Here is a 15,039-nt window from a genome sequence, read left to right on the forward strand (position 1 = left end):
TGTAAGTGAAAAAAGTTGAAAATTCAGCAGTGTGTCAAATACATGTTCTACCCACTGTATATATATATATATATATATTTGTTGTTTTTATATTTTTATAAAATAATTTAATTAATGACACATGAACCAAAATGTAACATTTTTTGATATACAAAGACATTTTTTCTAATCTTTTTTAGGTGATAATATGTGAATATGCTATGCTATTTAAATGGAAGTATTATATTTAATTTGTTGAAAATGTATATATATGCTGTTACATATAAAGGCTTTCCTTTTTATTTTTGTCAAACAAGCTTTCCTACTATACGATGCTGTGAGGCTGCTTCAGGTGTTCAGTGGTTGAAGTTATTAAGAAAGTTCTCCAGCTGTTCTCAGCTCCAGAAGGAATATAGATGTCTGGTACGGTCTCCATCAAACATTCCAAGTACTGCAGGGGATGTGGACATTTTTATACATTTTCCAATGGATTATGTTTGATATAAATCATTCTTCCCATTCCGGCAGCTTTATATTGCGTTCCTGTGATAATTCCCATAATAGTTGAATATTAAAATTAATTATTCCTTACATCCAGTGAAGAATGAATAGTTTTATGCCTCAAAGAAATAGAACATAAGTCTAATTTATTTTTAATAACAGCAGTAGAACGGGTGACGGTAGGGCACGTTCTCACTTTCATTTGAATTAAAGTGTTGCGTCTTGATGTTTATGACCTCTCCTTACATTCTAGATTAATAATAGGTTTTAGATTAATTGGCTAAAAAATAAATATATAAAGATTGCATATTGGCTGCTGCGGCTTGTCGGGTGCTCTAACAACAGTTGAGCCTTAAAGGTGGAATCCAACTTTGGATAAAACATAAAAAAGTTGCCAATGTTTCCAGGAACGAGCAGTGTTTATATTCCAGCATAGCACGTGTCGCATCCGTCACCCCGGCAATCCGTCATCGTACTCTTGACAGGTTTAGATTGACAAAGCTGGGAGAGTCACTCCTCCAAAGGGGGGCTTTTTTTCGGGGTCCACTGGGCTAAAGCCTTGTGGAATAATTTAATTGGTGTCTGTTTTCCTCTCATCAAATAGGTACCACTGAGCCGTACCAGGCTGTAATGCACAGTGAATGCCTCTTTGACTCAAACAAGGTACGGAGCGCCGACTGACTCCGTTCTCTTTCAAATTCAGATCGGATATGGGCATTGAATTTTAATTTCGTGTTGTATCTTCAACCTTTTTAAATATACATGCTATCTTGTCAGCCATGGATATGAAGTGTGTGTCAAACCCGCTATTTACATATGTTATTCAGCTCCTTTTTATTTTTTTTTATAGTTGCCCAACAGTTTACAGCCTCCTAGATGCAGCAGACAGCTGTACTACTGTCAGCCCTACAGAACGGCATGAGGAATTTAGATATTTATTACCAATTATAATCCCTCACTAAAAGGCCCTTGGTCTTCTGCTCTCGCTCTCTGTCGTACACACACACACACACACACAAACACACACACACACACATACAATACCTCTAAACCGTCACCCTCTGATTGCGTCGGAGCCTTGTGCTGTTGAATTCATTACAAGCGAAACCAAGCTTAATTTGCCCCCCCCACCCCACCCCATTCACCCGCAACCCCCGACCCCCCCTCCTCCCTCGAGAGCCATTAGCGTGTGTGACATCAAACTGGCAGGGCGGCGAAAGACGAGTGGCAGGTACCTTCCATCCATCTCCCCCCCCCATCTAAACCCCACCCGCGGCAGTCGAAGGGTGAGGCAGTGCTTTATGTGTCCTGCCTTTTGACGAGTGTTTGCCACACAAGAGCCTGACCCCCCCCAGCCGCCGCACGCAAGGCTGCAAGGTGTCATTTAATCATTCAAGGCAAATTATCCCAGGATGGATTATGCAACAATCTGTTGGACGGGAGGTTAGATGGTTTGTTTGGGACCCCCCCGGAGGGGGATTCAGATATGTTTTTAATTTGTCTATTGTAGATAAATATGTTTATTCAAATAAAATTCTTCTTTTGTGTCGGCGAAAATTCCCCGCGATGAGAGATCGAGATTTATTTACTTATTTTAGGTCCACAAAACACCTCCTGGAGTTTCGGCGAAAAGATAACACGGCCAGCTTCTCCCAAACAGCGGAGGTCCCATCTGTCTAAGCAAAAGCTTAAAGCTTGAAACAGTAAATGCATCTTAATAAGTAGATGTTTTAAAGAAAAAAATATAATCAGTTACAGTATTTCATATTTAGAACAATAAACTGAATTTAGGGTAATTTTGAAGAACTTGAATTCTGGCTTTCTCCTTAAAACGCTTCAAGAGTGGTCATGCCATGTTCAGGAAACCACAGCTCCCTCTTGTGTTCTGGAGTCACAACAGCTGTTATTATGTTATAATTGTTATTGTCGTTGTTATTTTTGTATTTTCAACACATGTAGTGATTCTGTTTCGTTTGTCCAAGTTAGTTACCAAAGTTTGTTTCTGCAGTCGTGCTGATCTTGTCAGTATGATGTCACCGGGCGGCAGAGCCGCGCCGCTTCACACTGACAAATCGCCACGTCGCTCGGCACTCCTTTTGTGTTATTGTACAGAAATATCGGCATTTTTATCACAAGCTTGCCATTATTTTACATATAAATGATGACTTTTAACTTGCCTTCGCGCTGATAAAACACGTCAGAGCGAGTTTTTTTGTTCCTTGTGCTGAAAACGAAAAGAGAGGCGACGACGAGTAGTTTTATCTCCTTCCCTTCAAGGTGTTTTCCCTCAGCAGGAGCAGCAGACGCGCGTCCGGGTTCTGTGTTTGTTTTCCACCCTTTCACTGCAGTGGAGATACTTTTCTCCTCGGAACTTCGGGCTCCGCTCACAATGAGAAAAGTAAAAACCAGAGATAATCGGCACCTGAGTTAGCAGAAGTGCGACACAGGACGCGAGAAACGAAAGCTGACGGAAATGGTGGTGCACAAACTGAGGAACATAACAGTGATGTTGTTAAAGGTTCTTATTTCAAGCTTTGTAAATAGTGCCCGCTTATATTGGGCTTTGCACTGAATTGCATTCACAAATGGCAGCAGATCTGCCGTGAAAGCTGCTAAAACACGCCGTTTGGTCCAGTGTCTTACACGTCAGCATGGAGGAGCCAGGAATCGAACCACCAACCTTCCAAATTGTGAAGTTAACTAGGATCTCAAGTTCCCGTGTAAGAGAACATTATTTTAACCACTGGAGAGATGCAATCTTGTTATTTTTCTTTATTTTCCTTCCTCACTGCTTCATGTGGTGCCGAAGGTGGCGTGACTTTTCTCCGACCAGATTCATTTAGCTCTCCTTTATGTAGCACCCAGAATTATAGAACACGGAATTATAATTATAATTATAACAATTCATTTTTTTTTTTTCTTGCGTAATGGATAAGTATTTCAGTGCAGGCTTGCTTAAAAGGAAATCCTTTATTCTGGCAAAACCTCATTGAGACCATTTACCTCTGAGAAAGAAATACAATGACAATTAAAAGATTAGTGAATTATTTATTTAAAAACGAAGGTATATATATATATATATATATATATATATATATATATATATATATATATATATATATATATATATATTTATTGATATTGATATTGGCCAGTTTATTGAAAAAAAAACAAAAACAAAGGTACCCATCACAAATCTCACAAATCTACGTGGGGAAGGCAGGTTTTTAATAATATTTTCTTTGTTTTGTCCATAAGCCTTTGTCTTGTAGATTTTTAACCACTTTTAACTGCATTTTTTAATGTATTTTAAATCTTTCAAATCTTTTTGGGAAATCAAAGCAGTCGTTTTGATTGAAATTTTAAACGCACACACACACACACACACACACACACACACACACACACACACACACACACACACACAGTGACTGTATGGTCACAGATGCAAGGACTTTTATCAGAATCTCTGGCAGCCAAGCAGTGTGACAGTCCTCTTCACCAGTACAGGCCACCTTAAATTTGCAAGAGATGAGAGAGGAGCATGGACAGACGCAGCAAACGGCGAAACAGAATGCCGTTTTGATTCGAGCTGACAGGCAGAAAGCTTATAACATCACTTTTTTACACGAGTACCTTCCATCATTTATAATCCCGAGCCTTGAGAGCAGGCTTTGTGAAAATGATTCAGGTTACTGGAAGACAAGGACACTCGCCCTGCAGAGAGAGAGGAAGAGAGAGAAAGAGGGAGAGAGAGATGGCAACACAAAGTGCTGCTGTTCTGCTCAAACACTCTCCTCATTATCTCACACTAAATCTATCATTTCTCGCTTCTTTTTTTTTTTGAGGATTTTTTTTAGATCAATTACTCGGCTTTGTGCTGAGAGAAATCATCATTTCATCTATTTCACGCGAACGCCTTTTGGCGATGCACATTTGTTGAGGGAAGAGAAAGGACAAGAGATAACAGACATATCTAAATTTAGATGGCTCAAAGGAAGAGGCATAATTCTTTTAATTAAGTCAGCATTAATCCGTCGCGTTGGCCCTCTTTTGTTTTTCACCTCGCGACTGTGTTACGGGGTATATCCTTCAGTGTCTCAAGGTGTGTTGACAGTGGCCCTTAATTCTCGAGGTATTCATGAGGGCACAATCTATCTGCTTTCTTTGCCTCTGGGAAACATACTTTCTGAAGGTTAATAAACAACCCTGCATATCCCCGGCCCCTCAGATCATTTATCAGATTGCGATCTCTTACAGACTGTGAGAGTGGCGTGCCGTTTTATCATTTTAACAACGACGGCTAAAAGTGCCCGGAGAAGTCTGCCTAATAGGTTATTTTGTTATATGATTTGGTTATCAGATATTTGCTAGCTGGGGCTACGTGGCCGTGTCGTAACGGGCCTGAATCCCTAATGAAGCCACGCATTAATGTCCCTAGAGCAGCCGGAATAATAGGGTCCTCCTTGGGCAGCTGGAGGAGGGGGGGAGAGGGCTTGTCCCATCTATTTCCTCAACACAAGCCGGCTTTTTTTTTTCTTTTCTAACCTTCTCCCCTTACCTCTTGCTGTGGTCCGGTCCTTGTCTTGGTGATTTTGTGACAGCACATCTGTCTGGTGTTTTTTTTTTTTTGGCCACGATCCCTCTGATGGATGTCGCTCACGGTCATGATAAGATAAGATAAGATAAGATAAGATAAGATAAGATAAGATAAGATAAGATAAGATAAGATAAGATAAGATAAACTTTATTGATCCCCATAGGGCAAATTCCTTTGTCATACTAGCATAACAGTTGTGTCAAAAAATAAAAAAGTAAAATAAATATGAGTATAAAGTTAAATAAAGAGACAGAAGACAGAAGATGGCAAGACATATACAAATAAATAGACAGCAGCAACAACAACAACAACAGCAGCAACAACATCAGTAAAAGTAATGGACAACATAAAGGAACAGAAAGGGTGAAAAATACACAACCATAACTAAATGACAATATAAACAGAGTGACAATAGCAGTTAAAAGAATAAAATAAATAAACAAAAATATGCAGGATTCATGCCGGCTGGGGCCAACAAGGATAAGAAAGACAGCAGATGCAGGGCATGGGAAGCAGAGAAGGTGTGGGGAGGAAATCGCGGGAGGGGTGTTTGAAAGTAAGTCGGACCTGAGATGTTCCAGGATGTGTTTACAGTGTGTTTTGTGTTAATTCTGGTGAAGTGTGTATGTGTGATGTTATTTGAACAGTTGGTTTGGTTTCGTTTGGTTTGGTTTTTAGCAGAAATGCAGATTTTTTTTCATTGTTCAATCGTTTTTATTCTATTTTCATTTCTTTACCTGTCCAAGGAGCTGCGCTTGAAAAGCGGCGTTAGGGTCCAATTTGAGAAGCAATCTCAAGTTCTTTAATTTGAGATTGATGTGTTTTGAAAACCGCACAAACAAACGTGATTAACCATCAGATGCAGTTTGTGTTGTTCATGGAGCTCAGCGAACCCTCCAGTTTGCATCGGCAGAAATGCATCTCAGCAGAGTAAACATTTATTCTTGGTTCATAAACAAATCAGTAATTTCATCTGAGTAATGCTTTATAGTTGCCACAAAAATCCTGGATGGTTAAGCAAGAAAACAAAATTACACTGAAAAAAAAAGTTCCTTGTATTTTTGATATATGTATATGTATATGTATATGTATATGTATATGTATATGTATATATGTGTGGGTGTGTCTGTGTGTGTATTTCATAATCATCTTTGAATGTAAGAGCAAAAATATATGAAACTAGAAAGTGTGCGCATATATATGTTAGATTGAAAAAAAGGAAACAACATGAAATTATTCAAAGGTCAGATATTTGCAGTTGAATTTATGTCAAAGGTGTCTCTCTGGAGGAAGTAAAAATTTCTATTCATTCACTTCAATTTGTGTTACCTTCAAGTTCAAAGGGGCTGGAATTGTTTCATTCACAAATGCAGAGGAAAGTACAGGAAAAAAAAAATTAAACAAAACTTCTGCTCCGCATTTTAGAAGAGACATTTCCATTATGACCACGTTTTACCATCTTTAAACCAATATAATGGAAATTTATATATGAAATTGTAATTGCAAGCAAACGTTCAGAGCTGGCACATTGAATCAAGGTTCCCATGATGTCCATTCATTCAACTGCGAGTCCACTATCTGGAACGCCAGCATTGATAAGCTGTTGATAGACAGTTGAGTGAAGGTCCGCATCTCATGTGACAAGAATAAAAGTGTCAGAACATTCAATGTCAAAAGGTTTCAGGGACCATCAACGGAAACATAACGTTGTCCATTCTAATACTGAAAATTCACAAAATGCACAAAACTTCCAACAAACACCTGTACATCTTTCCTCGTATTTGCGTTTCCTTATGCTTATATTCATAATGCCTTAAATATTATCACATCCAAACATTCAGAGCAGACACAAGATCCATCTATTATTTTGTAATTCACATTTTCTTAAATCCGGCTAGAGAAAGTGATTTCATGTAAGTGAAGTTAGATCCCACGCCTCATAGCAGAAAGTCCCTGGTTTTATTCCTCCTACAGTGCTAAAATAAGCAGAAGGTTCTTTGGAGGCCCTAAATCACCCAGTGTATATGAATAAGTGAATGATTGTTTGTCTCCATGCAGTATATAGTCTCCAAAGTCTTTTTTATTTTAGTATGTAAGTAAGACAAAGTGTTCATTGTCGTCTTACAAAATTCAGAAACATATATATGTCATGTTAGCTATATCAGAAGTGTCAGATTGATAATGAGGCTAGCTTAGCTTGAGTCACTCTATCTTGAGTCTTGACCAACGTCATGTTTGTTTGCCAGGTTGTTCGGTGTGACGGGGAACTGCGCGGCCTGCAGCAAACTAATCCCGGCCTTTGAGATGGTCATGCGCGCCAAGGAGAACGTCTACCACTTGGACTGCTTTGCGTGTCAGCTCTGCAATCAGAGGTGAGTACTCAGACCTGCATTCAGCTCCACGGCAAGGCAGGATCACGACTAGTAAACCCGACTGTGTCTGATAGTCTGGGGAAGATTTATGTCCGTGACTAGCGATCGGCAGACACTTTCGGGGCCCCTCGAGGACAAGCTGGAACACGCGTGTTGAGTATAATACCGGTACAGCTTGGGACGGCGGCTGCAGGAGTAACATCCTCCCCATCAGTCTTCGTTACTGGAATTGTGCCAACAAGAAGCCAGTCGGACTTCTTGAGGAACGAGAGCGATGGGCGTGTTGGCGTCAGGCTCTGAGAGATGAGCCCGTCTTTAATTCTTTACAATGGCGTGGATGAGATTTTCCATCAGATCCAACACCAAAGGACAACCTCCTCGCCACATATCATAGGGACACTTGGTCACGGAGATCTGAGAAGAACTATGGATCTCACATTTCAGAAGATCACACTTAATTTTGTAGATACTCATGCAGTATGTCGTATATTATAGGGATAGTAGTGCAAGACATTTGTGCAGGGGGGATGGGGATGGGTTATTTTCTACTAACCAATTTCCACCTGGATAGAGATAGATAGCGGGCTCTTTCTTTGACACTGAAATCATACCTCCATGTCTTAGCAAGCAGAAAGTTAGCTTGTTTCAGTAAAATAATTTTAATTTTAAGGCAAACAAATCAGTGGGCATCAGAAAAACAACTGGCATGTTAATGGCCTCCATTCAACAGTGATGCTAATATAAATAAAGAGGCGTTGACATTTGTTGAGGAGGGAACAGGGTTAGCTGCATAGCTAACAATGGCAAGCTAATGATCATTTGGCTGATAGACATGCTTTATGTGTGTTTGTGTGTCAGTGTGTGTGTGTGTGTGTGTGTGTGTGTGTGTGTGTGTGTGTGCGCATGTGTATCTGTGGCATATACACCCTGTCGTCTTACGGTCTCGTCCGCTGGATGTTTTCAAAGCATTCTGGGATGCTTTACAGCACATGTGAGTGCTTTCAGTTTGTTTGTAGAAATCAATCCTGACAAAATAAATGTAACCAACGCTGTTCTTGGATTATTAGAAAAACCACTGTGATCATTTTTAATGTTTATATAGGGTTAGTGTAGTTAGTATATTAGTGTATACTGCATATCATTTCCTCTTTTCAAATAAAATCCATGCTAAATGACTCCATATCAGTGAGTGATAAACATATACTGTATGTATAACATTACCGTCTTAAAATAATTACCTAGGTCAGTTTTTTGACAATCAATCAACTCCCCTATCAACATATGTCTCAGTTTTTACTGATTTCTTCAAAAATTGAAACAAAGACTTTGGTGATTATTCTAAGTAAGCAACAATATAAAAACAATATATTACCTTCATAGAATAAAACAAAACAATAATTCAGTCAATATTAATACATAAACTTCAACTCAGTTTCAATTCCAACATGTATTTTCTCAGCTTTAAACTATTTTGTCAAAAGGAAGAACGCAAGAAAAGCAAAATAACGATATTGAATTGAAATATATGGAATTAGGCTGTATACATTCACCTCAGGTCTGATTCTAATAAATTTAATGAAACCGAGAATTTACAAGTTAATCAAAGAAGAGATCCTTAGCAGATTTACCCTTAAGTTTCCGAATCTCGTGATTGTTCCTGAAGGTCACAGGAACCTCCAGACCCAGCAGCCAAGCAGAGCTCCATCTTTCCATCCTGCGTTCCAAAATGTCGACTTCGCTCCAGCGTCTCTTTTACCTTCTTGTCGAAAACTTGGCTTTGTCACCAACGCACATGCACACACTCACACACACCAAACACACACACACACATGCATTCACACTAAGGGACACACAAACCAAACGCGGCGGGCGCTAAAAGCAAAGGACCTGGTTACGCACAATTAGCACTGGGTTATTGTCTTGCCACTTCAGGCGGCTGCACCAGACAGCCTCCCCTAATGGAAGAAGTCAGCTAATCTTCATCAGGCGGACTCAGGCAGCCCACTCTGCTCTCACACATTAAAACCCACTTAAGCGCGGGCAAATCTTTCTTTTTACATTAGGGCGCCTGATGAACTGTTGAATAAAATCGACGTTAGTGTGTTTCGCACGGTTCGCTGCGGCCTCATAGGTGCCGCTCAGATGCCCATCACAATTTGAGTGGGGGGCCCGGGCCCAGATTTATGGCATGGCGCCGGCTCTAATTGAAGCTGTTCCTCAGCTCTGACTTTTTGTTTTCCATTCCGTTTCTTTACATTGCAGGAGAGACACGGCCCGGCGGAATATAAATTTAAAGCTCTGTGTGCCTGAATTCACATCCTGGAGGAGCTGAAATAACAGACGGTGCCATATTCCAACAGGGCATAACTTTGAAATCAAATTTGGGGTGCATATTATTATTGTTATTACACGTGCTTTATTGCTGCATATTTCAGATGTGACATGGTAGACACCCGGGAGTGTCAGTCTGGGAGGAATCTCTTCGGTTTTATGCGTCGAGAAGATGCAATCTATTAATTAATTATGACAAAGTTAATTTTAATCTGTCTTTAGGACTACGTGAAATTCGGAATGACTTCCAAGCAATGGCATTAAATAAAAAAAAAAAGCAGGAGGGCATTCCATAAAATGCTCAACTAAAATTGCAGCTAGGAGAAAAAAAGGGCAATATCATAAAGAAAGGAAGTGAAAATAAATCCCCGGAAAATATAATGTGTCAGTATATCAACACCCTCCACCTGTGTGAGCCAGTCATGTGTCCAACACAAGCCAGGGATTAAACCTCACAAGCTCTCGCATCCTCAGCGACAGATGAACCACAACTTCACATTTTGTTTGAGGAAAAAAGTGCCTAAAGAACCGTGGTGTTTTTTTTTTTTCTCTTTTTATTTATTTATTTTTTCTTTTGCCAGAGCTTGAAATTGCTAGTTTTACTCTACATCCTCTCTGCACCTTTATTTTATGACTTTGTGTGGATAAAATGCATTATGTAATGTTTAATTTGTATATTTTATTTTTCTAGAACAACTGAACAAGCAGGTATTTTTCGTCATAAAAATCCACATTTAGTTGTGTTGCCGCGTCCACAAGCCAGACACACGCACACACACACACACACACACACACACACACACACACACGGTCACACAAGCAGACAGACATGTGTTTTGTGATGTCACAAATCCTCTTGAAATCAGATTATACTTGAGCCTGCTTTGATCAGTCATAAACCAATTAAATCCCCCAACGTTTTGAAGGCACTCTCTTATTAAGTTATCGACTAGGTTCCAATACATATGCAAATAAAAAATAAATCAATTGGATAAAATCAAAAAAGGTGACTTTTCAACAGCCATATATTATTTCACTTAAAAATATTCAGTCGTCTTATTTATTCATGTTTTTAATCCATGAAAAAGCCCTTACTACAGCAAAAACTCACACGTACGTACTACACACAGTGTAAAACCAGGTATCTTTGTTTTTACAAGTGACTGAGGGACAGATGGAAAAGAAAGACAAGTTTAGCTATGAAAGTTTGCAACCTGGAGATCACCGGCCTACTATTATTGTAGTGTTTATTATAATACCATAATAAATGGTGTCATTACTAGCTGGTCTGCCAAGCATAAAGGTGAAATAAAACTCACAAACGTAAGTGGTAACACCTAAAGAATTTCCATAGACACAGTGAGACAAAGAAGTGTTCTCCTTAATTTTTCAACTCAGAATTGTGTTCTCTTCAATGGGATTTGAATCTTTAAGACTGGGGGGGGAAGTTTATGCTGAAATTATTTAATGTCTTTCTTTCCTTGTATCATATTTGTTATTTTTTTCATAATAGATGTGTAACCTCAATTTCATAAGCATGCATGTTTTTTTTAACACTATTTGACTCTTCATTTTATGTGTTCTTCACCGTTTCTCTCTTGGGACTTCCACTTTTGTTTATTGCTCTTTTAGATGTTATCTACATGCAATGTAATTATTATTTTTTTTTTTTTTCACATTTTTATTAATTTTCAGGGGGGACATCTTAATTTGGCATCATAAACATGTCATGTTCCTCAGGCGTTTGACTTTCTAGTCTCATATATTTTCAGTTAAAATCACTAAAATCCTCATGACGACGTCATACGACTTTATAACCTCATTCCATACATATGTGTGTGTGTGGAAATGTATGGCTTTAAAAAAAGGAATCTCAGAAACTCTTTATTTTTTATTTATTTATTTATTTTATGACCTACTCATAAGCAGTTTCTCCAGTTTCATTATTTTTCCGATTATGGCTCTGATACCCCCCCGGTATCGCTCGCCGTCTTTCGCTCCGATCAACCCTGGTATTTTTATTTTTTTTACTGGCGACAGACAGGAAGATGGAAGTAATGAGTCCAAAGACAGCGTGTTTCTGAACATTTCTGTCCCGATCACCAGTGTGTCGCGTTACAAATGTCCCAGCCCCACCCGCCTCTGTCGGATCTAACAGGGTCTCACTTAAGATTCCCTGAATACTTTCTCAGTCTCGGCCTGGAAATGGGCTCCTGCTTTTTGTCTGGCATACTGATCTGCCTCCTCGCCGTCCGCTGTCCCCTCTCTCCGTCCCTCCACCTTCCCACCATCACCACCACCAAACAAACACGAGAGCCACCCCATTGACCCCCTTCCCCCCCTCCCCCTTCACTGCTCCCCCCCCGCCCCCGACAGGCCCTTCAATAAAGCAATCTAATCCATCTCACAAATGGCCCGGAGATTTCTCTGAGGAACATCGTCAGAAAATGTGAAATCTGATAAACAGAGCAGGCGGCATCGAGGTCACCCGGGGTCAGGCCGTGTAATTATCCGGCGTTCCTGCGGGTCAGCATTGTCGCACAATTGCCGTTTGAAGGTTGAATTGCTACAATCAAGTATGAACACACACACACACACACACACATATACACACATACTAACGGACTCACGTATCAATCCACGTCATCGGCTGCTTTACGGGTGAAACCTACTGCGGCCCGTGATTATGCTGATTCCATCACTGCAGAGTACGCGTGGTCATCGGCTCTGCTGCGAAGGGCGGGGCTTTCAGGAAAGAGGGCCAATTAGAGCGGCCTTGTCGGCTCTGAGCGGACATGTGACCCGCCGTCTTTTCCTCTTTGCCATCACGGCCATCAAATTGCTTTCTTTCTCGCTATGGGGAAAAAAAAAAGTCAGTGAGAGATGAAGCAGCTTCAGGAATAAGATAAATGGAAAAAGCCTGTTATCTTACTTGTGTATCTGCCAGACAGTGAAAGCCTTTTTTTTTCTTCTTTTTTTTCTGCTCCCACTTTTTCACTCGCCGCATGACTTTGAAACGGTATCAAGCCGAGAGGAGAGAATCGCTCCTGTCCCCAGTCTATCAGCGGAAATATAGGATCCCACATTCGCTCTGATTCCTCACGTCTGGCCTTACTGTGTTAAACTGGACATAAATCTACTGTCGTGACCTTCCAACCAGCCAGACCTGTTATTTTCCGAACCTGAGCCGCTGGGAGGGAAGCTCCATTTTTTTTTTTCTTTTTTTTACTTTGCCTCCTCTCATGTGAATCATTGGAGAACATTTCAGGCAAGAGAAAGAAGAAGGTTTTTTGATTTTTTTATTTATGAGTTCATTTGTAGTTTTCAGGGTAGTCAGACTAATCCAAATCAGAGCAACAGACTTTGCACTATATGTGAATATATTTCATGTATCATCTCATCTCAAATGTGGATTTCTTTTCCTTATCAAATCAATGTTTGATATATTTTATTATCTACTACTGATGGGTTGGATTAGGATTCATTGCTGACTTATGATTCCAGAGAAACTAGGGAGAAGTTAATTTTTGAGCGTGTCTGACTTGAGATTCTTCACATCTAAAAACAAAAAAAAAAAAAAACAGAATAGGAGAAGATCATCATATTGATTTTTTTTTTTTTTCATGTTGGACACATTGCAAGGAAACGTTTCTTCGGCCTAATACCGATCAGTGTTTCCTGCAGCTTCGTCAGATTGAGGTCAGACGGTGTTTCATGCGTAGAAGAATACCGCCAAGCACCTCTGAAACACGAGCTCCAGGGTTTACGTATTTGATGGCCGGGTCCCTCCTGCCCCGAAGAGCTGAGTTCGGAGCCGTGTTCGGAGCTATGAGGTTTTTGTTGCTGGAAATAAGGAGAGGGTATGCGGTTCCATCCAGAAGCCCGCTGGCCACAGATCAGCCGTGGGGGGCGTGGGGGAGGGGACAGCTAATCGATGGGGCTGTCGTCCAGCCTCATCATCTGGCCAGCACTGGCCCAATTTCCCCCTGATGAGCTGGAGGCCGCAGTGTTGGGGAGGAGAGCTGGCGTGGAGGGAGCGAAGAGCAGCAGGCTGGGTGACAGTGCAGGGGAAGGTCAGCACTGATAAGAGGGAGGGGGTAGAGCACGGCTAAGCCCAACCACTAGTGCCTTGTATGTCAGGAGTGGGGCTTGTTAGACAGGAGCCTAATAGGCAATAAGGGACACAGTTGTCACTTTGTGTATGATTGGTGTTGAGCTCAGAGCCTGAGCAGACAAACTACTGGGGAAACTACTCCCATTCCCACCACTGGAAAACACCGCCTCAAGTAACAATTAATGTACACCAATGTCCTCTCATCTGGGTCAGGGTACCAATGCGATCCGGAGCCCCGGGCTTCGGTGCAGTTTGAACGTATCTTCTCAATGAACGATCTTTTTTTTTTTTTCTTAACACGATTTAGTTCTTTCAGGTCTCTGAACTTTGTTTAGACCTCATCTTGAATTCAGTATTACGGTATACAACTTCCGCATGTCATTTTTAAGGCTATAGGCATGAGAAATGAAAACATATAAAGGAGTAATTACAATAATATTTGCATTGCCCATATTGAAGAAGCGTAGTGCCAGCAAGGAAATAAAATAAACAAAGCTGTAAAACCGCTTCATATTGTAATTAAAATGCAACAGATATAAACATGTAAAACAGCTGATATTAATAGTGAGATTTAATATCGAATGAAATTGCAGCTATTATTGTTAAAAAGAAGAATAAAGAGAAAAATGTAATTTGTAAAAAATCATGTTAATATTCACTTGCAGTTACAGAACTAGTGAAACATACATATTGTTAATCAGTGAATAGGATATTCATAGGCGATATAACGTAATAAATAATGGTTATAAGACATAGCATATAATGAGTGAAATCCACCTTGGTAGAATTACACATGGTCTCAATCTGAAAGGTTTCTTCTGACTAAAAGCAAGCGATGCAATAACCTGGTGTAAATCACAGGTCCTTTCACTTTCAAGGGATCCAAATGGAAAATCTAACCAAAGTATTAACAAGAAATTGTATGTGTAATATTTTGATAATTTCCTCCTATATGATTAAGCTGATCATACGCAATCATGTAAACAAATGGAAGACTACTCTAATTAAGCACAGAAACATGGAGCTCCTCTGTTCCCATCACATTCCCCCAACAAAACCTCATCTCCAGGCCGTCCTTGTGAGGCTACATGTGATTGGCCAGCAACAATCTGCCAGACAAGATTTACAACAAGCGATTACTA

The 15,039-nt window shown here is 40.1% G+C and overlaps 1 protein-coding gene across 4 annotated transcripts in view; it reads left to right on the forward strand.

Moving 5' to 3' along the window:
- lmo3 (LIM domain only 3) overlaps positions 1 to 15,039 on the forward strand; it is a 61,551-nt gene that overhangs the window by 38,316 nt on the left and 8,196 nt on the right. For all 4 annotated transcript variants that reach the window (XM_086146769.1, XM_086146770.1, XM_086146771.1 and 1 more), the window contains one exon: positions 7,327 to 7,452. In XM_086146769.1, the coding sequence (XP_086002895.1) occupies positions 7,327 to 7,452 (126 nt within the window). The remainder of the gene's footprint in view (positions 1 to 7,326; positions 7,453 to 15,039) is intronic.

The sequence above is a fragment of the Fistularia commersonii genome, chromosome 5, assembly GCF_037954325.1.
Source record: "Fistularia commersonii isolate RoL2024-O1a breed Wild chromosome 5, RoL_Fcom_v1.0, whole genome shotgun sequence".
NCBI classification, from domain to species: Eukaryota; Metazoa; Chordata; class Actinopteri; order Syngnathiformes; family Fistulariidae; genus Fistularia; species Fistularia commersonii.